This window comes from Podarcis liolepis (genome assembly GCF_965112155.1).
Source record: "Podarcis liolepis genome assembly, chromosome: 17".
Classification (NCBI taxonomy): Eukaryota; Metazoa; Chordata; class Lepidosauria; order Squamata; family Lacertidae; genus Podarcis; species Podarcis liolepis.
Window position 1 is genome coordinate 23,041,726 of NC_139571.1, and position 27,624 is coordinate 23,069,349.

General features: G+C 42.3%; 1 protein-coding gene across 41 annotated transcripts in view; it reads right to left on the bottom strand.

Annotated features, from left to right (window-relative positions):
- PTPRD (protein tyrosine phosphatase receptor type D) overlaps positions 1–27,624 on the bottom strand; it is a 1,139,460-nt gene that overhangs the window by 35,691 nt on the left and 1,076,145 nt on the right. For all 41 annotated transcript variants that reach the window (XM_083482170.1, XM_083482159.1, XM_083482163.1 and 38 more), the window contains 3 exons: positions 27,442–27,617; positions 14,087–14,206; positions 12,181–12,335 (listed from right to left, as the gene is read on the bottom strand). In XM_083482170.1, the coding sequence (XP_083338296.1) occupies positions 12,181–12,335; positions 14,087–14,206; positions 27,442–27,617 (451 nt within the window). The remainder of the gene's footprint in view (positions 1–12,180; positions 12,336–14,086; positions 14,207–27,441; positions 27,618–27,624) is intronic.

Sequence of the window (27,624 nt, forward strand, 5' to 3'; positions counted from 1 at the left end):
ACCCACCCATCCCCCTTTATTTAGGTCTGACTGGCCTTGCTATGGACTTTGTTGGTTGCCTGTTTTGTAATGGGGGCTTGGTAGGAATTTTTCCATCTGGCAAATGGGCAGGGCCATTTGGTTTTCACCTACTACATAGCAATCGTCACAACTTTGTAAGTTTTGGTGGTTAGGCATTGGATCAGCAATGGTGGGGAGGGGAGGTGCATGGCTAATGGTTGGGAGATTAAGTACTACTCCATTCCTTCTGCCCGCTGAGTTATTGTAAGTCATCGGTGAGAGACAATATGATACCATGAATAGTTCTGAACCTAGTTCAAATCCCTGCTCAGCCATAAAGCATATTGGATGGCTTTGAGTCAAGGCTAATCTACCTCACTGAGTTATTATGAAGGGAGATGGGATGGGTGTAGCATAGGGGGCCCAGAAGGGGGCCATAGCCCCAGGCGCATGATTTTGAAGGGGCGTGAACCAGGTACCCCCATGCAAGGATCCCCATCCCACCTTTCCTGCCGCTGGGAGTCTTTGGGCTGCTGTCTACTCTGATGGACACCCATCCCATAACCTCCCATCTTGTACCTGGAGATGCTTGTGACTGAAGCTGGTCCATTGTATATGCAAGGCATATTGCTTTATTTATAAACTGTGCCTTCTATATCCATATCATTTCACCTTTTCAGCAAGCCATAATTTTGAGATATTCTGCTGCTAGAAGGGCCAAAACATACATTAAAGGAATACTGGAAACAGAATCAGGAGGGTTATGCACTGAATTACAACATGTGAAATGGTAACACAATCAAAAGGCCACATGTAAACCAATATTGCAACTCAATATTCTGTTGAAAGGAACAATTTAGGACAGGGGGAAATCAAGTTAACTATGATTATTCATTTTGAGGGGTGGTATTTTAGTAATGGAACACTGATTGGAAGGACTCTGTGCGAAGATAACAGGACTATTTTTACGGCTACATTTTCATTTTGGAGGCACAGAAAAATGCTTTTTGACAAAGGAAGGCTTTCATGCTGACTACTTTAGATCAAAATACAGGCTGGTTCAAGTGCAGCCAAAGAGGTTAAGCAGCCAAAATTGATGCTATGCATTCTGGTGCGCTCTGTGTCTGAGGCTATTCGAGAATTCACTGTAGGTACAGCTGGGAAATCTCACGAATACCCTTGTCCAGATCTCAGCTATTAGGGTTATAAAAATATTTTCACATTTCCTGCAGATGGCTAGATTCTTTTCTTTGCTCGTAATTTTAATTCAGAATTCATTACAGACAGCTGTTGGCTCTGATAGAAACTAATTGCTCTTTTACCAGACTCAGCTGTGAGCAGTCAGGCTTCCTTTCCCTTATAGAGTATATATAAACACAGGCAGGAAAAAATTAACTAAATACATGTGGATAAAATGACTCATTGAGAATACTGATCAAATAATGTTTCAAACCACAGCACAGGTCAAAGAAAATTACAAGACTCACAGGACATGATAAATATCAGGAAATAAGGATCACTGCTAACTAATAGTGATAAGTTATAGAGTGGCATTTCTATTTCAAGAAATACACGCAAGACTGTATTTTTATAAGTGGTCAGTTTAACAAACTGAAGCATCATCAATCCACCAGGAACATATTCAGTAGAAAGGTATTTACATAGGAAGACTATGCCTACCAGCAGGATTCTTGCACCTAATCCATTCTTTTCCGGGAGAATAGATAGCAGATGTGCAGAGGATCAAAATACTAATGACTACAGAGTGTCTCCCCGAAAGGCAAGTAAGCTGCCATCATGCACAGAAAAAGCAAAGGTTAGCCACTGTTGTTGGGGAACATCAGTACTGTGCTTCAACAATTGGCACAGCCTACCAAGTAAGAACCTCTGCAGTACTCTTCCTTACTTGAAAGGATGTTTCAAACCACAGCACAGGTCAAAGAAACAGGAGATATTCAGCGGGATAAGCAGAAGCTGCAAATGGTCCTTGCCTGCAGATCCCTCCAAAGGGTATGAAAGGAAAGGTAAAAAGGGTAAAGGAGCCCTGGACGGTTAAGTCTAGTCAAAGGCGACTATGGGGTTGCGATGCTCATCTCTCTTTCAGGCCAAGGGAGCCAGCGTCTGTCCACAGACAGCTTTCTGTCGTGTGGCCAGCGGAACTAAACCGCTTCTGGCGCAATGGGATACTGTGACAGAAGCCAGAGAGCACGGAAATGCCATTTACCTTCCCACCGCAGTGGTACCTATTTATCTACTTGCACTGTTATGTTTTCGAACTGCTAGGTTGGCAGAAGCTGGGACAGAGCAACGGGAGCTCATCCCATCGCAGAGATTCGAACCGCCGACCTTCAGATCGGCAAACCCAGTGGTTTAGACCACAGTGCCACCCGCTGTGTTGGCGAGTCAGCTCCATAATCTTCCCAGCAACCAAATCCTCACATGCAGGCATCAGTTAGCACAGCATGTGAGTACATATCTTATCAAAGAGGAGGGACTGTTTTCTCAGTTATTCACTCACTAGCTGCTAATGGACACCTCATCACAGGAACTATCTGTTGAAGGGCTACCCATTACTCATGACTACCTCCCATGCTCATCTTGCCACCAAAGGCTGCCCATTCACTAGGTACAGAGGTGCTCCCGATTTCCCTATCCTGTGCATCACTAGCTCCCTCACAGGGCATAGTGGGAAGCCATAATATGCTCCCTGATTGCAAGCTTCCTGTTCCAGCAGAGTCTTCTGAAAGATGCTTGATGGAGGGGATGCAGTTATGGCGAACTGTACCTATTACTCTGCTCTCTGCCAAGCAGCTTCCAGACGTCAGCCAGAACAAAAATGATGGCAAGCACAAATCCCTTTCTGTGTACTGATTTTTAAAGCTACTGTACCACTGGTGCCGATCTATAAAATTGTAGAGTGTTTCAGTTGTTTCTTGGGGGACAGTAGGATTAGCAGTTAGGGACCCTCCATTTCCCAGTTTGCTACTGAGATTGACTGGGGTAAACAAGAGAAGGGTAGGGAAGGATTCCATGTCGCATTACAGTGGCAATGGGTCTCGTCCGCATCCCATGGAGTATGTGCTATTAAATGCCCCACAACACAGATTCGAACAGGTGACCTTCCAATCAGCAAGCCCAAGAAGCTCAGTGGTTTAGACTACAGCGCCACCAATGTCCCTATTTACCTTCTACCTATTAAATGCCAATATTCTGCCCTTTGCCTGTCTTTGATGTCAGGAAGTTCAGAGCTCTTACAATACTCTCAATGAGAACATGCAAATATTGTAGTGCTAGGTTAACGCCTGGAGGCAAAAAACGCTCCTCTTTAACGAGGCCTTTGGCTGATTGACATCCAATGCCCTTTTAAAATGGGGGGGGGGCATTGTTTTGGTTTTTATTTTGGTTATGTATTTTGAGTTTTTATATTGTGATTTTATCTTGTGAACCACCCTAAGACCTGCGGGGATAGGGCACTATACTACTACTACTAATAATAATAATAATAATAATTTATTATTTATACCCCGCCCATCTGGCTGGGTTTCCCCAGCCACTCTGGGTGGCTTCCAAAAGAATATTAAAATACTATGATACATCAAACATTAAAAGCTTCCCTAAACAGGGCTGCCTTCAGATGTCTTCTAAAAGTCTGGTAGTTGTTGTTCTCTTTGACATCTGGTGGGAGGGCGTTCCACAGGGAGGGCGCCACTACCGAGAAGGCCCTCTGCCTGGTTCCCTGTAACTTGGCTTCTCGCAGTGAGGGAACCGCCAGAAGGCCCTCGGTGCTGGACCTCAGTGTCCGGGTAGAACGATGGAGCTTTACTACTAAAGCTCACAGAATTTTATCGTCTGCCCATCAGTAAGTATCCCCTCAAGTAATCAGATATGGTCTGTTTTGATTCAGAACTTGCAGTAGCTGTGGTAAAGAGGACAGAGTGTTCAGACCAATACTAAACATCACTCAAGAGATGAGTGCCATTGAGTTCAATGGGACTTGTTTCCTGGACAGCATGTTTATTTATTTTTAATGCACTTTTACAACTTTTTACACCATACAATAGTCATCCTTATCTATTATCCTTGGACTTCCCAGTCCACCTCTCCATGGCATTCTAGGTAGTCTTTTGTTGGCTGCATAATCTATTATTCCACCCATTTTCATCTCAAATCTTCCTTTATTTAATGTTACCTGCTGCTCATGTGTTCATTCCTACTTGTAAGGTAACTGGCTATTATATCCTCTGAGATTCTCTTCAAAACACTTCCACTCATCTCTTATCTGTGACTCATCCTTATTTCTTAGTTTTGCAGTCATAGTTACTAATTCTGTGTAGAATTAGAATTTCAAACTGTGATCTAACATCAGGACCTTAGAGGACATGAACAGGCATACTGATGCACACAGTATTTGAAAACAAAGGTGAGAATTCCAGCTGTGGAATTAAATGTTGTGGGGGAGGAGGGAGCCCATTAGGCATAATAGAGGAATAATAAAATATCCCATTTTCTAGAAGGAACAAACAAACAAACAAACAAATGTGAAACATTTGAATTTAATGTTGTTGACAGACAATCTATTTATTGAGCATTCATTCTGACTTTTTGGCTGGAGGGTATATGACATTGCATCAAGTAATCACTATCCTACGGTTCCTAGTAGATTTCTCCATCACTTTCCTTATAGCAAAAAGTTTGATTTTGGGGGTGATGGGAGGAATGATTTGTAGCTCAAGAGTGCCAAATCAGCTTTAACTGTGCAACCTGGTTTTGCCAGCAAGTGGCTGAATCCCACCTGAAAATAGCAGGAGCACCCTAAGGTTTCCATCTCCTCAGAGTATTGCAGAAGAACGACGTCAATCAACATTTGATGATCACCTTCTACCGGTCAACAATAGAAAGTGTCCTTTCATACTGCATCACGGTGTGGTATGCTGGTTTGACATCAACTGATAGGAAGTGCCTACAGAGGGTGGTGAATACAGCGCAAGATATTATGGGCTGTCCCGTGAATCCGCTGGATGAAATAGCAGAAAAACGTTGCCTCAGGAGAGTGAGGAAAATTCTCAGGGATAATTCACACCTTGGCACTTTCTTGATCTCCTACCCTCGGGCAGAAGATATAAAAGCATGATTGGTCACACCAACAGGGTAAAGAACAGCTTCTATCCATGGGCTGTTAGGCTGCTGAATGAAAAGTTAACAACAGGGCAAATGACTTTCGGGTTTAGTGTGTGTGTGTCAGTAAATGGGGGGAATTAAGACTAAGAGAGCAGATATAGGGTGCTCGTGTAATCTCACTGTATACAAGTTGTACAAGTGACAATAAAGTATTTCAATTCAATTTCAATTTCAATTCTTGTTGTATTTATACCACACCTACAATTAGATCCCTTACAGTTGAGAAATGTCCACAAAGCACCCCAACAAAGGTTTACAGTCTAAATTATGTGACACATTTAGGGAAAAGGAGCAGGTGAATTTGAAAAAAACAAAACACCTCAGCAAAGGAGATAAATAAAAGCAAAGCAATCAGACCAGGAAGCTTGGAGGGGAGACAAATACAAGTCTTAGAAGCTTGTTTGAACACAGTGAAGTAGGACAACTATCAGTGGGAAGAGAATTCCAAAGATAAGAAATGATAACAGAGAAAGGACAAGTAGGAGAAACAGCAGAAGTGAGGTGGCACATACCAGAAGAAAAGAGAATACATTATAGTCAAAGAGATGTGAGATAAGAAGGTACAAATTGAATTAAGTGATTTAAAGATGAGAGATAAAAAATTTGAATATAAAATGGAACATGAACAGAAGTCCATAAAGAGCGACATGATCAAAGTGGAAGGAACAGGAAAGTAAACATTCATAATGGAAACACTAGAATGGAGATAAAGGAAGGCCAACCAGAAGAACGTTACAATAATCACGCTAAGAAATAAGAGAGGACGAACTCTTGGTTTTAGGGTCAATCTAGGGAAAGAGAGGAACAAACCTCAGACTATTAGAAAGAAGGAAACAGAAATATGAGTGCAGGTGTGAGAAGAGGAAGATAAAATGGAATCTAAAACAGCAGCAAGATTGCAACCTTGAGGAGAAGAACACCATAAAGATTAAGCTAAAAAAGAAGAGAGGAGGACACTGGAAACCTCCCTTTCTGGCAGGGACAAATTGTATGTGGGGAGTGAAACAGGCGAGTTCTGCATCTGAAGTATGCTCTTTTTAATAAGTGTATGGGGATGTTAGCTGCACCTTACTTGAATTAGGACCTCAATAAAACATTTAAAACTTCAACCAGGCCTTTGGCTGATTAATGATCAGCAGCCTTTTAAATGTGTCCATGGGGTTATTGTTTTGCTGTTTTGTTTTAATTATTTACTTGTTTTTATCCTGTATGTTATTCTGTGCACCTGCCCTGTGATCCTATGACGAAGGGTGATATATGAATCAAGTAAATAATGACAACAACAACAATAATAATAACTTGACAAGAGAAGACAATTCACAGTTAACGTTTAGAATGACTTCTGAAGTTTATATTGCACAATACACCCATGTTCAATGTATTTACATTAATGAGCTTACATGTTGTTCTGCACTTAAATATCTCAGGTTCCCCACTGTAGATATGGCATAAAAATTGAAAAATTACACCTTCACTTCCATGTTATTTGCCAGGAAATCTGATCAAAGAAATTTTCTTGTATTATTCAGTATTTATAGTATTGTGTATATACTTTCTTGTTCAAACTATGGGATTTGCTGTTTAAAAAAGTAAAGTGAGGCTCTATTTTTGTATGTTTTAATTACTGTAAACTTTTACATGTAAAAAGGAGTGTTGGGTGAGGAAATGAATGAACTGGCATCAAAATGTGTGTGTAGGGGGGAGAGCAATTTCAGAACCATATGACGTAATTGTAGGTATGTCATGTTGTAATAATGGAAAGCATCTGTATAAAATGTGAATATCCCATAGCTGGCTGAAATTTATCTTTAGCATATCTCAGGTTCAGAGTATGTTCCTTAAATCCATAATTCACATTTTTCAAAGCTGCCCACCTGCCTTCTTTCTGTTACTCGTTTTATGGACATTAGCAATGTATCTGAACACTTCATTAAATTACATGTCTCTTTAAGGATTGCCCACTAGTGCTCTGTTGCAGAAACACAGAGCATAAAGGCCTATGTTTCTATACAAAGCTTCTGGGTAACATTACTGAAGCAATTGCTAAGACTTCTGTGAAGTTCTCAAAACAAAACAAAAAGGCTTCCAGATGCCCTCTGGTGCTATTCGGCTATGATCTGATGAGCACCTGTTTGCCAGCAATAATCCGACTTCAAACGCAACCGTGTGCTTTTCCTGCTATCAATAGACCACATGTTACACTCTGTCTATCGCAGATTCATAGAATTAAAGCCTGAATTTCAAACAATAAGTGCTCATTAAAAGGATATTTAATTTTACAAATGAAAGCAGATCAGCATGGAGGCAATGGTTGGACTGTGATATTGCTAAATTGCTCTGGAATAGGCAGAATATTATGCAGAGGTAGAAATGGATAACTAAATGAGGCATTTATAAGTTATTCATTAGAACCAGCTCTGCTGTTTGGCAAATGGGACCAATGGCCATGACATTCCACTTCTAGAAGGTATAAATAAGTGCCAGCTGGGAAGTTGACTGTTACTGCCATTATGATGATTAAAGCACTATCAGCATATGTAGTGCTCTATGGAATGACAAAAACAGGCTCCTACACCGATGGCCTAACAATCTGGAATCTGTGGTATTCTAAAGTTAAACTACTGTTGTGATTCTATGAAACTCAAAGCAAAACCCCAAATCCTTGCGTATGCATGCATTATTTGTTAGCAGTAAGACCTCTGCCATTTATGGGTACAGCAAAAATTGCTTTGAGATTTTCTCATTTCTTTTTTGCAGGCCCAGCACATCTGAGCTGCCAAGAGAAGATGCATGGATTGCAGGCTAAGGGTTAAAACCGCTTAAATGCAACTGTGCAATTAAAGGCATTGTTTTCATTTTGTTTTCCTGCAGATGAGTGTTAGCTAGTTCCAAGCTGCTTTTGCTTTTGTTCCTAGGAGTTTGGCATGCTGAATCTGGTAGGTCACAATCAAGAGGAAGTTGGTTATGTCTCAAGTCCTATTGAAATCAATGGGGGAAGACAATCACAACTAACACATCCCATTGATTTAAATAGGGCTTAAGTGCACCTCTTTGGATTGCTGCCATAATATATAATTGGAGTACACAGTCTATAGAAAATTTCAAGGGAATAGATTATGGAGGGCCAATCACAAGCTCTCAGTGGAAACTTAATTGCCTACATCGTCAGTTAAGAAAACAATTCACCCAGTACTTTATCACTGTTGCTTAACAGAACTGTTTATTTTTATCCTTATTTTTTAGCTAAGCTGTATAAAAGCTTTTTTGGCACTCATGAAAATTACATCCAGTTTTCACTTCAAGTCTTTCAGTTGCAGCTCTTAAATTCATACATGAAAACTTATTCGAGAGATGTTTATGATTATGTTTTTCATAAATCTACCATCAACACCGTTTGCTCAGCTCTGGAAACAAAAACAATAAAGAAGGAAACACGGAGGAGGTCTCCATAAAACAAACTCGTTTCAGATATTAGGGAAACGAGGAACAAGAGAGCAGGTCTTGCACTCATTGTTTTCCTCAGAAGAAAGTTCTGCTGTGTTTACTGTGACTGACTGAGTCAGTATGTATGCACTGGATTGCACCCCAAGAAAGAACAAAAGGAAAACTAAAAAGTACAGTGGTCAAAAGTACAGTGGGGCAGAAAAAGTGAAAAAAATATATCCAGGGCTTCCTTTGTCCTGTCTCAGTTGCTGAAGAACAAAGAGTTGGCAAAGAGTTCTTTCCAAAGGCTTCAATGCTTAGGTTATTGTGGTGGGTATGCAAATTGCTGCCTGAAGGCATTTCAGGCAATACACACGGCTAATCCAAAATACACAGACAGCTAAGGCAAGTGCTCTAGCTTCAAAAGCTTTGGAAATTGATCTGACACTGTCACACCCTTTTGCTATCCTGTATATATGGAGTATATATGTATATACTGTATATATGGGACGTGGGTGGCGCTGTGGGTTAAACCACAGAGCCTAGGACTTGCCGATCAGACGGTCGGTGGTACGAATCCCCGCCACGGGGTGAGCTCCCATTGTTTGGGTCCAGCTCCTGCCAACCTAGCAGTTCGAAAGCACGTCAAAGAGCAAGTAGATAAATAGGTACCACTCTGGCGGAAAGGTAAACAGTGTTTCCATGCGCTGCTCTGGTTTGCCAGAAGCGGCTTAGTCATGCTGGCTAATAAAGCGAGATGAGCACCACAACCCCTGAGTCAGCCACGACTGGACCTAATGGTCATGGGTCCCTTTACCTATATATGGAGTGCTCGGGGATGGGTATAGTACCTCTGGTGGGGGACATTTTGTTCTTCTTCTGGGTTCGTTTGTCTACCTTTGGTCCCCATCCTGCACTCAGCTCAGCTCTCATCTGTGGCTCCTAGAAGCTGTCAACATGCAACAGTGGACACACACTGGGAACAGCTTCAGCTGGCCGGCTAAACCAGGTGAGGGTAGCCAATTGGTCTCAAACCCTCAGTAAATTAAGAACTTCCCCTGCATGCGAAGACAGGCCCCAGAGGGTTGAATGGACGAGACCAATAGTTGGCCCACTGGTCAAGAAGGCGGTTTCTGCACATTTTGTAGAGGGAAGTGAGGGGTAGGTGGGGTTCGCCCACCTGGGAAGGTAGCCCATCCAGGAGAAGAAAAACTCTGATCCTAAACCTCCACTGCCTTGTGGGATATCTTCGAGAGAAGAAAAAGCTACGGAGCAAATCCTACCCAAATCTGGAGTGGCGTTCCTAAGATACTCTCAGTATCTGATGGTGCCAGGGTGGGAGGAAAGGCAGGAACAGTGAAGGAGGTGGGACTGGGACTTGCAGCTATCATTGTGGAGATGGATGAGAGAAGAAGAAGAAGAAGAAGAAGAAGAAGAAGAAGAAGAAGAAGAAGAAGAAGAAGGAGGAGGAGGAGGAGGAGGAGGAAGAAGGAGAAGAAGAGTAGTAGTAGTAGTAGTAGTAGTTTGGATTTGACATCCCGCTTTATCACTACCCAAAGGAGTCTCAAAGTGGCTAACATTCTCCTTTCCCTTCCTCCCCCACAACAAACACTCTGTGAGGTGAGTGGGGCTGAGAGACTTCAGAAAAGTGTAACTAGCCCAAGGTCACCCATCAGCTGCATGTGGAGGAGCAGGGAAGCGAACCCGGTTCACCAGATTACGAGTCCACTGCTCTTAACCACACCACCACACTGGCTGAGGAAGCTCCCTTTCCACGATCCTTGCCTGCAAATTTTCCCACTACCAGCAGAGGCCCCCACATTCTGCTAGAACTCTCTCCCAGGTCCTTGGCCAATATTCCATCTGCATCATCCTGACCTGGCCAGCCCGTGGCAGCCTCAAGGTTAAAATACACCTGAGGGACTGTCTCCTCCAATGCCATCTTGCCTGGGGCCAAATATCAAAAGGAGATGTCCTTCTCTGTGTCCTACCTCAGGTTACATGAGGTTGACAGCAAGAAGCTATAAGGCTTTCTCAGTATGGTGTGGGTTACTTTGCTCCTTGAAGTGTGAGTGGCCACCTTTCTTTCTGCCTTTTACTTGTTGGTGAATACATTTTTTTTATAATAAAAAAATCCATCAGGCTTTGCCTATTTATTTTATTTAAATGCTATGTTTTATCTGTCTGTGTATCTGCCTGGTCTCTGCCTGTGTTGGATTTTTAATGCATTTCTTTTGATATGATATTGCAGTTTTAAATCGTTGTAAATTGCCTTGAGTAGTGCATAGGAACTAGAAGCACGGGGCAGAATTTCTGTTTTTTTATAAATAAACAAATTATCAGCAGATTCTTTCCATTTAGAACTGTTCAAAATTGCTTATCCGATTGCCTCACATTTCAGGTAAAACAAATTAGGGATATAAATTGAAATTACTTGAAGTGTAGCGTATGTAAATAGGTAATAAGAAACTTCCTTTCGCAATGAAATCAATGGATTTGCAAGATCACCAGAACAGATGCAGTTTCGTGCTTCTCAGGTATATCTTTTCAACTTGGTAGGTATCCAACCTTTTGAACAATTGGGTTCTTCTGCCTTCGGAGATTCAGCTATTTGAGCTGTATGTCGAGCAAAATGCTAGCGATCGCAAGGTCCAGGCACACATCATCTTTCCCATAAATGTTCCCAGAGTACCTCAACCCAACCAATAAATATTATCACATAATAGTATAGCTAGTATGAGGGGAGGCTCTGTGCACTTATGGTGCTGGACTCATGAGAGCTCAAGAACACCCCTGAAACTGGCAACCAGAATTGGGGGAAACATGCAAGTAAACCACACTTGGAGATCCCTATAAGAAGGATTACAAATATACTTGAGTATATATATGGAAATTCTGCTTGGGTGGATTCTGTATCCATAGTTCTAAGTCAGGGGTAAGCAAACTTTTTCAGCAGGGGGCTGGTCCACTGTCCCTCAGACCTTGTGGGGGGCCGGACTATATTTTGAAGGAAAAAAATAATGAATTCCTATGCCCCACAAATAACCCAGAGGTGCATTTTGAATAAAAGGACACATTCTACCCATGTAAAAACATGCTGATTCCTGGACCGTCCACAGGCCAGATTTAGAAGGCGATTGGGCTGGATCCGGCCCCCGGGCCTTAGTTTACCTACCCATGTTCTAAGCACACCTCCCAGGAATAAGTGTGCATATGGCTGTATCTTGGGATAGCCTACTTGCATTTTATTTTGTACATTTCCCTTCAAACAAGCCCCATTTGCATTAACACAATTTTTTTAAGAACCTCCCCTAAGCTTTCAAAATAGTTCACCATGTAGCAAAAGGGGTTATTGCTTGGAAACAACCACCACTGTGTTCTAAAGCTCCTCTTCAGCTTGTGGAGCTAGTTTCATGCTTGTTTAGACTACAACCATCATGTATTCACAGTTAATCAGAACTTCCAGAGAATGGGGAAAATGCAAATGAAATGCTATGTGCAATGCCAAATTATGAGCCATTGGCTTACGGCATTAACATGTCGCTTGCAAGTGTTTGTTACAGTGAAGCCTGCGCTTACCTGCAGTGAACAAGCATTGGCCCAGCATCGGGAGGATTACAGGTTTTGACTCGTCGTAAGAAAGCTAGGAATGGCGTCGGATGTTCTGGAACTCCATGGTCAGGCCAGGCAGTGAACTGGAACTGCCTCACTTCTCTCTTCTCACTCGAGCCGTTCTGCCAGAGAAGAAGGTTGGTTGGAATGACTGCCCAATGTCACAACAGCACTCCGGAATGGAGCAAAGGCATATTGGCCACATCACCATGAGTCTTAAAGAAAGTTCCATTTAAAGGCAGGATACAATATCATCTCGCAAGCTGAGTCTGTGGCTACTCTAGAACTGTGGTACCTATTTAATAGTGAGCTGTGTTGGATTTATCTCCTGCCCATCTAGCAGTTCGAAAGCACGTCAAAGTAAACGGCGTTTCCGTGCGCTGCTCTGGTTCACCACAAGCGGCTTAGTCATGCTGGCCACATGGCCTGGAAGCTGTACGCCGGCTCCCTCGGCCAGTAAAGTGAGATGAGCGCTGCAACTGGACCTAACAGTCAGGGGTTCCTTTACCTTTTTATTGGATTTATCACAGTAATGAACTTCTCAGTGATGGTGCTGGAAAGGGCAGACACAGCACTGTTATTCACTACTACTGCAGAGAAGCAGTATGGGAACTATTGTGTAGCCAGCCCAACATTCAGAATGCATGACTCAAGCCAGAGGTTTTCAACCTTTTTGAGTCCACAACTCCCTTGGCCAACTACATTCTTTCTGCAGCACCCCTGTGGGGCTCAGGAGTCGAGTTATGTCACCCCTTGTCTGCAGAGCTGGCAGCCTCTCACCCTTTTTCAAACACCTTCTGTTGTGCAGTGTTCCCTCAGCTTCCTCTCCCCTCTCCTTGGGAGTCCTCTGGGCAGCCGTTGCTGCCACCCCTGGTCTCTGAGCTGGGACCTGGGACTTCTTTGTCCATTCCCAAGAGCAAGGGCTGCCGGACTGGGTGGCTGGACTCCCTCGTCCGCTTGCTTCTTTACTCTGAGGCTGCCTCAGCTACTGGCAGCCTGCACGCGCTGGCCAGCCCCAGAGGCCCCATTTGCCTGCTGAGCTTGTAGCCAGGGTGACTGCAATGAACAGCTGTGCAAGCCTTTAGGAGGCAGAGACGTGAGAGGGTATCAGAGGAGGGAGGGAAGAAAAGAGGAACAGAAGCCAATGTTGCCCACGGCACCCCTGGCCATCATTCAAGGCACCCCAGAGTACCATGGAACACTAGTTGAAAACCACTGGCTTTAAAACTAAAGGAACTGGCTGTAAGTTAGATTGGAAAACAAATATTCAAATAATTAAAAGCTTAACATAGAAAGGAGGAGGAACTGTTTACTAGGGCCGTGGAGGGAAGAAAGACAACGTGTAAAAGATTTCAGAGTTCTGATATGGCTTGAATGTCAATAAATGTTTTATAGTTGTAAAGATGTTTGATAATGGCTAGGAATTTTATGGTACCCCCTCCCCCGGCACTCTGCAGGCTTTGGATAGGAAACTGGGTGAGCATTTAATTCTAGGGAATCTTGCTGCTGCAAGGAACTAGACCAGGGGTCAGTAAACTTTTTCAGCAGGGGGGCGGTTCACTGTCCCTCAGACCTTATGGGGGGCTGGACTATATTGGGGGGGGGGTGAACAAATTCCTATGCCTCACAAATAACCCAGAGATGCATTTTAAATAAAAGGACACATTCTATTCATGTAAAAACACACTGATTCCTGGACCGTCCGCAGGCCAGATTTAGAAGGCGATTGGGCCAGATCTGGCCCCCGGGCCTTAGTTTGCCTACCCATGAACTAGACTGTATGGCCCCATGTAATCCAGTTATATTGTTATAAACAACCATGACCCTCTCTCGCCACCAAAAAATATCTGATGCATGCACAACGAAGAATTACCTTGTAAAGTGCAAATGTTCTAACACAGTACGTTGCCAATTCTACAGTGTCCAACAAGGTCACTTGGATCAGTCCATATGTTTCGGTTCCTCTGCTCGGCCAATACTGATCACATTTCACCTGCAAAAAGCATTTTAGGCAGAAATATATTCACTTTTTAAGTAGCACGAATCACGTTTCTCACAGCTGAAAACTAATGGAAACAGGCTGACAAGAATATTACTATGTTGGGATAGGAGACACCCCCACAGCATGTGGTCTAGTTGCTGTGGAAATGATCCAGATCATCCAGAAGGACGACGAGATGATGGTGCACTTGGGGAACACAATATAAACAAGCTTCCTGAGCGCTCAGCATGCCGAATGGGACAATGGGACCTTGAGCCTTTATGCTGCAGATTTTATAGGGGGTGTTTCACGGAAAAGTAGCGTCATCAGTAATGCTTGATGTGTGCCACTCGGTGGACCAGATGGTGTACATCAGCACAGCTACAAAACAGATCGAGTCAGGAAGAGGATTCATGAAACTGTGTTGTCTGATAAAAGAAACTGCTTCCTGTTCCACCTCTCTCATCCTCAGCATGGTATGTATGCACAGTAAGAACAAGGAATTCTTCAATAATATGACAAGAGGGCTGCATGTTTTTCCTTTGGGATGGAACTGATCTTCAAGTGACGTGCTTTTCTCCAGTTCCAGAATAAGAGATTCTCTTTTCTGTCCTTTTTTGCTCAGACATCGGGGGGGGGGGGCATAAAACAAACAAACCAAAATCCTAAGCCAGTGAAGGCAAAGAAGGGAAATAGCTTCCTTTTCACCTCTGAAAAGGATATACCAAGAACTCTGGCCACAAGTTTCAATATAAGGAATAATTCCTACTCAAGAGTTGAAATGAAAAACATGTATATTCTGCTAAGAATAACAGTTGAAGCTAGTAGTAAATTTAAATACAACGTGCAAGTACGATAGTTTTAAGGTAATAGTAAATTTGGACACAACGTTTAAGTACAGAAATAATGTAGTTTCAAATATGCAGTGATATAGTACAAAGGTACATGAAATAGCAGTGCACAGCAATTGTTTTATACAATTCTCAATGGCAGTCAAAAAGAGTCCATATTGTATAAAATCAGGATAAAGAATAAAGAATAAAGGTTCAAATAGGGCCAAAACGGAGTATCCGGAGTGTGGATCAGACGTACGACTCAGTAGTGGTGACCAGAAACCCTGTTGTTTAGAATGATCAATGGTATGTGGACGTAAATCATATTGTCATAATTGTCTGGGTTGTCTTATCTGTCGATGTGGAATTTGTTCCTGTGAGTCGCTCTGTTCGGAAGATTCAGCACTGCTGGGTGAAAATTCGGTTGTTGATCTAGGTTGAATACTAGTGTTCATGGATTTCTGCATCCATGGGAAAACGTGATCTGATTCGTAATCCCTACGATGGCATTCAAACTTCCTTAGTTTCTCAATTTTTATATTGTCCGAATAATTCTTAAGTTCTACTTGTTATTGTTTAAATTGTTCTACTTGTAATTGTTTAAATCCTTTTCACCTCTGCCAACTGATGCAAGTGAAGTAATGGCAGGGAGAAGGCAGTATAAGTGGTTGCTCTCTCCATGTGGTCAGCACGGCTCAAGGAAGGAGAAGGAAGGACTCCATAGCAGAATGGGGCATTGTTGGGCCTGGGCAGTGGCGGCACTGGAGTTTTGAATTTTGTAAAGGGAGCCTTCTGTTCCCTTTCCCTCACGTTTATTATTATTATTTTCTGCTGCTCATAAAGTGACTAGGTGCACAACCAAAACCTAGTGCTGGTGAGATCCAACTACAGTCATACCTTGGGAGTCGAATGGAATCCATTCCAGAAGTCCATTCGACTTCCAAAATGTTTGGAAACCAAAGCGTGGCTTCTGATTGGCTGCAAGAAGCTTCTGCAGCCAATCGGAAGCCGCGGAAGCCCTGTTGGACGTTCAGGTTTCAAAGAACGTTTGCAAACTGGAACACTCACTTTGCGGCGTTTGGGAGCCAAGACGTTTGAGTACCAAGGCGTTCGGGATCCAAGGTACGGCTGTACTGGCCGTTTTAATTTGCATTGAAGTATGTTTAGATCTAAATTAACATGTGCAAATTTGTGTCATGGGCTTGTGCCCTCAGTCCTTTATGTACCTCACAATGCCTCTGCTTGCGGTGGCTGCCTGACCCAATGGCCTCTATAGCTGAGGCTCTATAGATGCCGTGTCTCGTGATGTGGTTTGAACCAGCAGCAAGTGCTACTTGCAATTTACAATTTCAAATCCAGGTCTTACGGTACACCCACTCACATTTGTCTCATGGTGCTGCAGAATACCGTATTTTTCGCTCCATAAGATGCGCCTAGATTTTAGAGGAGGAAGGGGAAAAGCCCTGTTTTTGGGAGGATCAGCTCACAGTTATGAAGCTTCTTTTGCAAAGGGGAAAAGCCCCGTTTTTTTGAGGATCAGCTCAAAGTTGTCGAGCTTACTTTGCAAAGGGAAAAAAATCCTGTTTTTATGGGGTTCAACTCACAGTTCTACAGCTTCTTTCCAGACAGATAATCTAACCAGCCAGTCACATGTCACTGGGGAAACAAACAGCCTCTGTCTGCAGAACATTCAACAATGGAGGTCTGGGCAAGGGGGCAGGACTGGAAAGGGAGCCAGCGATCAACCAACCACACATTCGCTTCGTAAGACGCACAGACATTTCCCCTTCCTTTTTAGGAGGAAAAAAGTGTGTCTTATGGAGCGAAAAATACAGTATATCAGATGAAACCATGATCATTGACATCCAAACATAAATACTGGTTTCCGAAGTAAGCGGTTTGAAAAATTTAAGCTTTGCTACAAACAGAAAAGCAGTGCTACGAGACTGGATTTCTTTGATCCAGGATGTTTAGAATGAACTATGCCAGAAACTACACAAAAAAGTAATTTTGTTTTGAGGTTTTTCCTTTCTTTAATGAAACATGTCGTGGCTTTAGAGTGCCAAGTCTTTGATCTATAAGAGTTCACAGAAAGAGATTATTTATCAGATTTGAAAGGGTACTCCGTGTCTTAGTGTAACAGAAAAATGAGTGAGAGAAAGAAGACAGTGCAAGATTGAGGGGCAAAGGTGGTGGAGCCAGGGTGAGTGACAGGTGGGGATTGTCCGATGAGGAGACGTTGAGTTATAGGAGTCAGCTGGAAAAGATCTGGTTTAAAACACTCGTGGTAACGGAGTGACAAACATGCCAGGCCAGTTTATTAGGTAGAAACATTATTTCCCACTCTTTACTGAAAGAATGCAAATTCCTTGTTCTTATGTTTCCCAAACATATGGTTTAAATACTTGAAGTGTTCTGGTTTGGGTGGATTCCAGGGTAATATAGATCTCACTTCACATTCTTACCATTGCTATGCACAGTCAAGCACAGTTAAGGTGAGCTTAATTACTCTTTACTGCAGTGTTTGATAAGTTTGTGGTGAGCCTGGACCAAGTGACTTGGCTTGACTTCTAGACGCATAGTCACTTTGGCTTCTCCAGTGACCTCTAGGGACATGGCCTTGTGCTGGAGGTCACACTTTCTATCTGCCCAGGCTTTGTAATTATTTAAGACTGTATGCTGGTGTTCTATCTTATTTTATTGCTCTGCTATGTTTGTTTGTTTCTTCATTATTAATTCTTTTTAAATCTATGCTTTTATTATTTTACTGAAAGCAACTCTGAGAATTACCTGACAACTGCTTCCTGGTAACAGGAAAACCCAGGAGTTTACTAAGCCCATAGTGGGCCACATTACAAGGCTTATGTGTTGGATTATGCGTTGGGATTTGCGGGTTTCAATTTACACATATCTATCTCAAAACTAAAAGCCATGGTTTTCCCGGTAGTGATGTATGTAAGTGAGAGCTGGATCATAAAGGCGGCTGATCGCCGAAGAATTGATGCTTTTGAATTATGGTGCTGGAGGAGACTCTTGAGAGTCCCATGGACTGCAAGAAGATCAAACGCATCCATTCTTAAGGAAATTAGCCCTGGGTGCTCACTGGAAGGACAGATCGTGAAGTTGAGGCTCCAATACTTTGGGCACCTCATGAGAAGAGAAGACTCCCTGGAAAAGACCCTGATGTTGGGAAAGATGGAGGGCACAAGGAGAAGGAGACGACAGAGGACGAGATGGTTGGACAGTGTTCTCGAAGCTACAAACATGAGTCTGACCAAACTGTGGGAGGCAGTGGAAGACAGGAGTGCCTGGCGTGCTCTGGTCCATGCGGTCACCTCTGGGAGGCGCATAGAAAGAAATGCCACGGTACACCTGCATCAACACAACAGGATGCTTTCATCTGCCCCAGCTGCAACTAAACATGTCTCTCTCATATTGGTCTCTACAGCCACAGCAGGCACTGTAACTCTCCAACGGTTTGACTTCACGGCAGAAGGAGCACTTTTCCATTGTCTCCTGAGACAGATGGGCACCAACCAACCAAATTTCCAGTCAAGCTTTGTTCTTGAGCTCCAAAGGAAATCATCCAGCCATTTGGTATGAGGACAGATTGAAGCTAGCATTATTACTTAGTAGTTTTGTTTCCAAAGGGGGCAAAGCTCAGTAACAAACAGGCACATTTTAAAGATAAGAAAGATCTGAGAAGTATTCTGAGGAGCTGGTTGCTGGTGGAAGAAAGAAGACTGTGCTGAAAGAGCCTTAGATGGAATGGCCTCAGTGGGAGGACTAGGTGCCTTGGCTATGTATCTTTGGTAGGAAGTTTCACCACCTCATAGACAATAGTGCAGATAATCCAGAAGCACTGCTTAACAACATCCTCTGAAATTCAGCTAGAAGCAGTATCAACTACGCTAGAGTAAGAACAGATCATTTTAACAAGGCAGCTGTAAAGCTGAGGTCAAAGGTTGCAAATAATAAATAAATAAATAATAATAATAATAATAATAATAATAATAATAGTAGTAATAATATATTTATACCCAGCCCACCTGGCTCAGTTTCCCCAGGCACTATGGGCAGCTTCCAACAAAATATTAAAATACAGTGGTCTGTTAAACATTAAAAGCTTCCCTAAACAGGACTGCCTTCAGATGTCTTCTAAAAGTCTGGTAGTTGTTCTTCTCTTTGACATCTGATGGGAGGGTGTTCCACAAGGCGGGGGCCACTACTGAGAAGGCCCTGGTTCCCTGTAACTTCACTTCTCACAGTGAGGGAACTGCCAGAAGGCCCTCAGTGCTGGACCTCAGTGTCCGGGCAGAATGATGGGGGTGGAGACGCTCCTTCAGGTATACTGGACCGAGGCCGTTTAAGGCTTTAAAGGTCAGCACCAACACTTTGAACTGTGCTCAGAAACATACTGGGAGCCAAAGCATGAAAGGCATAAAAGGTGCAGTCTCATGGTTTCCTTTTTATACGAGACATAATAGAAGACTCCTGTATGCTTCCATATGCAGAAATGACACAGTCCACTGGCTGAAATGAAAGCTGTAGAGCTAGTAAACACTGAATGACATTTTTCCCACTAAGAATGGAGGCGGGCACCATTTCAAACCTGGTGAGTTTAAAAATATACATCTATTACCAAGTAATATTCAGGAACCTTCACACTCCAGCAAATCACAGGTGTGAAAAAAATACCATCCCACCTTTTATCAGTGACACTAAAGGAGGCAAATTTCCATATTTTTTAAAAATAAAAAAATCCAACAAAATCAATGAATACGATACTTGATAGTGAATTGTAGAGAGAAAATTTTGCAGTAAAAAGGTCTTTTCTTGCTTAAAAACAACCAAAACAACTCTCGTGGGGTAATAAGTAATAAGCAAGGCTTTATTTGGCTTCTTTTCTTCAGCACCTTGGAGAGCTCCCTAGCAGTATGGGGACTAAGACGCTCTTTCCTCCCTTCCAGAACTCCTTGAGCGTATTTTCAAACTGTGAACCTGCTACAGAAGACCTGCCAATATTGTAAGGGTAAAATACTGATCTCCTACCCTGTAGTTTTAATTTGTGCTGACGTATTTGGCATTTAGCATGGCATTTATTTTGAAGATTCTGCTTGATAGACTTCTCCGTGCATGCTTATTAATTAATTAATGGCATGATGGTCCTACCAGTACAGAAATGGGAGTAGAAAATTAACCTACAGAATTATTTAGCGTAACAGCAGCACAAGATAGGTGTCAGGTTAAAAACAATTATACCATCTTTGACTGCCAACTGGGCTGCACAGCCATAATTTTGCTGCTGTTTGTAATGGCATTTGTGCAGAGTGCCAAATGATCAACTTGCCTCATTGCGGCTAGATTAGACATAAACTTGCAGACATCCACAAGCCTAATATAGGTGGTTTGCAGATTTAGGAAGAAGAAGAAGAAGAAGAAGAAGAAGAAGAAGAAGAAGAAGAAGAAGAAGAAGAAGAATAGTAGTAGTAGTAGTAGTAGTAGTAGTAGTTTGGATTTGATATCCCGCTTTATCACTACCCGAAGGAGTCTCAAAGTGGCTAACATTCTCCTTTCCCTTCCTCCCCCACAACAAACACTCTGTGAGGTGAGTGGGGCTGAGAGACTTCAGAGAAGTGTGACTAGCCCAAAGTCACCCAGCAGCTGCATGTGGAGGAGTGGAGACGCAAACCCGGTTCCCCAGATTACGAATCTACTGCTCTTAACCACTACACCACAAGAATGCCGTATACTGTGATAGCTCAGTTGGTACCGCAGGAGGCTCTTAATTTCAGTTCAAGCCCCTCATTGGACAAAAGATTCCTGCATTGAAGAGGGTTGACCTAGATGATTCTCACAGTCACTTCCAACTCTACAATTCTATGATTCAGTGATGCGGTCTGAATTTCTTGAAATAATACTTATAATAGAATTTTGATTTTAAAGTATTCTTTGATTTGGGCAAAGTCATAAGTGAAAGGCAGTATTCCCATAAAGGAAGTAAGAAAAAAATACTAGTGAAAGAAATAATAATAACTTGGGAGGAATCTAAAAGACACTTCAAATAATGGTTGCTTTGAAAGTTACACGAATAATAGTTAAGATAATTAGTTTTCAATATTCTAACTCTCTGGGTAGTTTGCAATTCCATATCTGAGCAGCATTTCCTGTGACTTCAGCAGTAAGAGCCCACCCAGAATGCATGTCCTCTAGTTTTGTCTTCTAGCTAGTACCTATTTCCATCAATGAGAATGTAAGTGGAAAAAGAAGACCCCCCCCCCATAAATTCCCATTTAAACATAAATTCCCAACAGTACCTGATGTCATATGACAAACTACTTTTGGAATGGAAAGAAGTTCCAAAAACTCCTTTGCTGTATTGTTTTTGGCGCCTGCTAAAACCTTCTTTGTTTCGGCACGCCTACCCAGGCATGCTTTTTGAATGTGCAATTCTCGCACATGATTTCACTGTTAAATAGTTGCTTTTTAAAAACTGCCGGTCTTTTAAATAGTTTTTTAAACATGTTAACATGTTTGCTTTGATCTGTATTTTTAATTTACTATTTTAGCTTGTCCTTTGTAAAGCACTCAGAGGTCTTTTTTTTGGCAAGCCGTGCATACATTTGGTTAAATAAATCAGTCAGTCATTTTGCGGTAAATGATAGCTGAGGTGGAGGCATTTACAGTCAGCTGTTCAAAGAAATAAGGAAAACTGAGCTAGCACAAGGCTACTTCCTGGTCTACAAGTTACAGATTTTTGTTGCCAGTATGGTGATATTCAAAAAGCCCGTCTTCGTAAGCACTGTCAAGATCAAAAAGAGCAAACCAGTCAGGTTCTCTTGCTTTCAGGCACCCATTCCAAAGGAAATAGAAGAACACAAAACAAGTTCTATGGCATCACAGGGACCTTTGAGTAATCTTCCATTCCTGAGGGCAGGCGCATTTGCAGGAGGTTAGCATCTTTTTTGTGTTCCTTTTAGCACCATTGCCACCACCTGGGCTGGAAGATGGCAAGCTTATTGGGTTCCAACCCTTTTGGCAAAGCTAGGATGGTGGAAAGGAAGGGCTGTGATGGGGACGGGAGAGGGCCTAGGGACCCGTTGATGTCCAAAGACCAACAAAACCATGCAACCAGCCCTGGATCTAAGGCAATGTGTTTTCTGCTGTGATATGTAATAACCGGTTTCAATTAATAAACAGTTTCTATTCTATGTAGGAGCTTAAGTCTACTCTTTGTCACCAAAGTAGATATTGGCACACGTTTGCTTCCGATTCATGAAAGGATTTTGCATTTGATTTTGCATCCAACAGAACATGTTTGCCCCTGCCAGGGCTGCATGCACACAGCTGAATACAATAAACTAGAATCCCACCAATCAACTGGTTGGTGGGAAAGGACTAGCGGGGTAGGGCACAGTATTAACTCAGCCTCACATATCTCCTCCTGGAGAACAGAATGTTCAATACCTTATCCAGGCTGGATATGATGTCAGAAGCCTGATTCTTTGAGCCTTGCTCCCAAATGGATCAAGGCGTTTGGCTCAATGGCATATCAATAGCATAAGGAAACTGGGTGAACAACTGTAATTGAGAATATATATTAATAAAGCCTTTGTTGCATAAAATAAAATAAAATCAAGAACAGAATGACTCTGTTGAAAGTCAATAATTTACTAGCTACAAAGCCACGACATGTCTTCCTCAAAACAATTTATTTAGTGGACAACAGAAAATGCTATTTTTGAAGAAAAACATTTTAGCTTTATTCCAAACTGCCTCCACCCTCCGCCGGCTGCCCAGAGCAATTTAAATTTTAGATTGTCTAAATAATGCAGCATGGAAACAATCTGAAACCACAACGGGTTTGCAAGTTGAAAGAAATGAACCAAAAAAGGATGTAACAGTACATATGGAAATTCTGTAGAAATGAATCCTACCACAAGTCACACACACACACACACACACACACACACACACACACATAATATTAATGCTTTGAATTGCTTTATGTATTCCTGTCTGTAACTGCCAGCTGCTATTTCTAATCTCTGGTTTCCACCGCTTAAGATTTCCCTTTCGTTTCATACAAACGAAACTCATGCATGTAATAAATATGTTATCAACATTCTTCCATGCACCACAGTGTGCATAATCCTTTTTGATATATATTATGTGCGTGATAGCAAAGCAATAGGACTGACTTTCTCTGAGGTCTGGATTAGGTCAGGTGAGATTCGGGAGATGACATTTAAAGTGAAAACAATAAAGTGTGAAGGGTTATAAATGAAAGAGCTCCTTTGCCCTGCAGCTTCCCCCAAGGCAAACAAATGAATAACTAATTCACTGTAACATCTTCATTCAATGTGCTCAGCTGTTGAATATGTAAGTTCTCAAAGCTGAGGTTAGTCAGACATCTAACACATGCTAATGAACCAACTAAGTTTGCTTCTGCGGGTGCTTCCCTCCCACCCCTTAAAAAGAAAAAAAAAATCCCTTTATCTATGCAGAGCAGGTTAGAAACGCTCAAGCACAGCTGCAGGACTAGGCAACAGGAAAGCAAGTAAACAAAAAATAAGGATGGAAGGTAGGAAGGAGATGAGGTCCCACAGCAGAATGCTCTTGCCTTCCAGATAAAATAATTATCAAGTCTGCCACAGCACAGGAGGAAAAATTATTCACTCTCTTGCTCTCTGTCTCACAAGCACCATAAAATACAGAAACCAAAGAACAACAACACAACTGGTATCTCAGTTGCTTTTTAAAAAAATATACTGTAGTGTATTTTCATCTCATTTGGGCTACATTAATCTGTTTTCTGGTATTAAAAGTGCAATAAATGTTATTGTATCTTCGTTACCAATCCCCCCACAATCTTAGACCCAGAACACAGCTTACCAGCTATGTTTGCCACCTCTCCCTGTATTTCTTTCTCCTGCGAGGCAATAAAAACAGGGCATTTGTTGAACCCTGGTGGACCTCAATGTATGGTCAGCGGTTGTGTTGAGTCACAAACTGCACAGGCAGTATATTGTTGCAAGTGACTTTCCAGGGTTCTGGGCTTTAACCCGAATTTGTTTTCCTTGGAATGAGGGACAGCAGAGACTGAGGTGTCTTCACGATATATGGTTTATTTACACATATCCAACCTGAGCCTACGATGGAGGGGCTCACACCAAGAGGGTCTTGCTTGCCTTGGATTCCTGCAGAAATCAGGCATGGCTTTGTCTTACAGGCTTCACCCTGCAGCCTTGCTTCCAGCTTACACACACCTCTCCCAACTCTGGCCTTTGTCTTTCTCACTATGAGTGAGCTGAGAGAGGGGAGACCATCTGTTTGCCATCTGGCACAGAGCCACCTTAATGGCCCATACCATTATCTCAACAGGAAGCTAGCCTGGCTGTTTTACCAATTGAATCTGTGCTGGATCCAGGAATTAGTAGGGGGATCAGGCATACAGCTTGCCCTCCCCCAAATCATAACAATATCCTATCATCAGTATCAGCTCCTAAGATGCTCCACCGGTGGTTAGTGTTGTCCATCACCACTCTTTTCTTCTGCCATAAGGCATTTCTTATCCCCCGCAGAGGACCTTAAGGTCCATGAATAACCAAGTTTAGAGGTCCCGGGCCTTAAGGAAGTCAGACTATCCTCCACCAGGGCCAGGGCCTTTTCAGTGATGGCTCCGACCTGGTGGAATGCTCTGTCCCATGAGACTAGGGCCCTTCAGGATTTAACCTCCTTCTGTCAGGCCTGTAAGACAGAGCTATTCCACCTGGCCTTTAATTTGAATTCAGCCTGATCTTTTATTTCTCTTTTCTTCCCTTCCCTTCCCCTCCCCTTTTATGCAGATTAGCTGCTCTGAGAACCCACAGCTAATTCTCCCCTGGCCTCCTCCCTGGCCCAAGTAGGACTAATTCAGCCAGCTAGCCCTGGTAATTATCTAATGTTTATTTCCCCTAAATTGATTTCTGAACTTTGAATTTTATTGTTATTCATGTTTTTATACTGTATTTTATGCTGCTTTTGCAATTAAGTGTTTTAAATTTGTTGTTAGCCACCCTGAGCCTGGTTTTTGAACCAGGAAGGGCAGGGTATAAATAAAAAATTATTATTATTATTATTATTATTATTATTATTAATGTCTTTGATTTGAGGCAAGGGCCAGTGCTGGAAGCAGTCGCAGGCACATTCTGAGCACTCTTGAAGCATTGCGAGTGTTTTCTTCGAATGGACACGGTGATCCAACTTTATTCAGGGCAAGCAGTGAGATGTCTCTGCCTGCCTAAGTAGACACTTACTCACAAGGTTTGTATGGTTCACTCACCAAAACAGATACTTAGCAGGCCTGCACAGTTGGTGCCAATCAAGTTGAATGCACCCCATCAGTCATTATTCTAGCTTGCAGTGCCCTTGATTTTGCAGGGGGGGAAACCACATATTTTTGGAGACCTTGGTGGGCTGGATTTTGCTTGCTGGATCACAACCTATGGAGTCCTGCCTTCTGGGGAATCAGGAAAGAGCAGTAACTTTTACTGCCCTTGCAGGAACCTGCTCTGAAATAAGCCACTGTGGTTTAAACATATGGGCTATCGCTGATCTAGTGATGTATGGAAGTTAGTGATGTATGGAAGTGAGAGCTGGACCATAAAGAATGATGATCGCCGAAGAATTGATGCTTTTGAATTTTGGTGCTGGAGGAGACTCTTGAGAGTCCCATGGACTGCAAGAAGATTAAACCTCTCCATTCTGAAGGAAATCAGCCCTGAGTGCTCACTGGAAGGACAGATCGTGAAGCTGAGGCTCCAATACTTTGGCCACCTCATGAGAAGAGAAGACTCCCTGGAAAAGACTCTGATGTTGGGAAAGATTGAGGGCACAAGGAGAAGGGGACGACAGAGGACAAGATGGTTGGACAATTTTCTCGAAGCTACCAGCATGAGTTTGACCAAACTGCGGGAGGCAGTGGAAGACAGGAGTGCCTGGCGTGCTCTGGTCCATGGGGTCACGAAGAGTCGGACACGACTAAACGACTAAACAACAACAACAATCGCTGATCAGATAGCATGGGTTAAATTCCTAGATTTTACTAACCACTAAAAAACCCCCCACCTTAAATGAAAGATATAGGTTGGAATCTCTAGGTTCTAATGCAACTGTACTTCCAAGATTCCCAGCATGTGCTGCCATCAAATAAAACTATATGGTAAGAGCATTATTATTCTGACCGGCACTTTTGAGAGAATAATAAAACAGACAGCAGAGTTAACTAGAAATTGCAAAAAGCAATTAATAAGTGGACTGAGCAAAATTTCATTTGGTTATTGCAAATTGTGTTTATGTGAATAGCCTAGCTGTGGCTGCAGTGTTATGATAAACTGTGGGCATTTAAGTAACAAAGTCTTTGGCAAAGGAGTGTTTGTTCCCTCACACTGGTAGTAGCACTGAATACTATTTAGAAGTTAACTTTATTATTAGAAGCAGATAATGAGAAAGAGGCAAAATTTCATTTGCCTAACTCAAAACATCCTTCTACATTGAGGTCCACTGAAAGCCTGCTGCACCGAGATAAAATATAGAGTAGGCTGATGAAAAAAAAAGTACACTGGGATCCTCATTATCAACATATATTTGTAAGTAATAATGTTAATACAGGTTGAATACTCAGGCAAGCAATAATATTTTCAGTGTACTGTAATGACTATGGGCTTGAGATTGCTAAACATATTCGCGTAACGTTTTTAATAAGGGACAAATCATTAAGAAAACCTGCAATAGTGCAGTACTTTAAAATGCATTTGGTTAATGCAATTGGTTCTGAAGACAGCATTTAACAGTTTTCTCATTGTAGATATCAAGTGCTTGTGTTAAGTCATCAACCCAGATCCGTTATCACAGATTGTCTTTTCACATCACATCCCAGCCTGCCTCCCTGTGTAAGGTAATAAGGCAATGTGATAACAAAGACCGATAGGCTCTTTGAAACATGATAACGGTATCACACCAGCCATGTCAACGAAACTTGCAGTTTATCACTAGGAAAACTGGAAAGTGCTAGCACATGAACAGAGTTATGTGAGCTCCAAGACTTTAATGTACATATTTAATCTCTCTCACACACACATAACCCAGTGAAATAAATAGAAATTTTGGAGACATTCAAGGGAATCTCCCTGAAGGTTTCCATATATACCAAGGTGTGGAGCAAAGGAGAAAAGACAAAGACCAGTTTTTGTAGTTTGGATGTCTTTTAATGCAGTGTAGCTCAAACAAAGGAGCTGAAATGAATGAAGAAACTATTATAGACATATTGGGAAATGTTAGGACCCCCATCACATTTGAAAGTCAGTTATATGGATAAACTATTCATGAAAGGTTAGCCAAATATAAATATAAAGAAATATAAAGTTGCCTTACCCTGGACCTCTCTTCCAGTTTGGTCATCATGACAACCGTTGCGCCCCTTTGTTCCCAGATCATTCTCCAGAAATCTCCAAAAGTTTCAGGAAGAGCTCCTTGTGTTGCTATATAGGCATTCTGTTTTCTGTAGCCGTCTATGTAGTTAGCATTTATATAATCACTCCCTGGTATGCCTAGAAA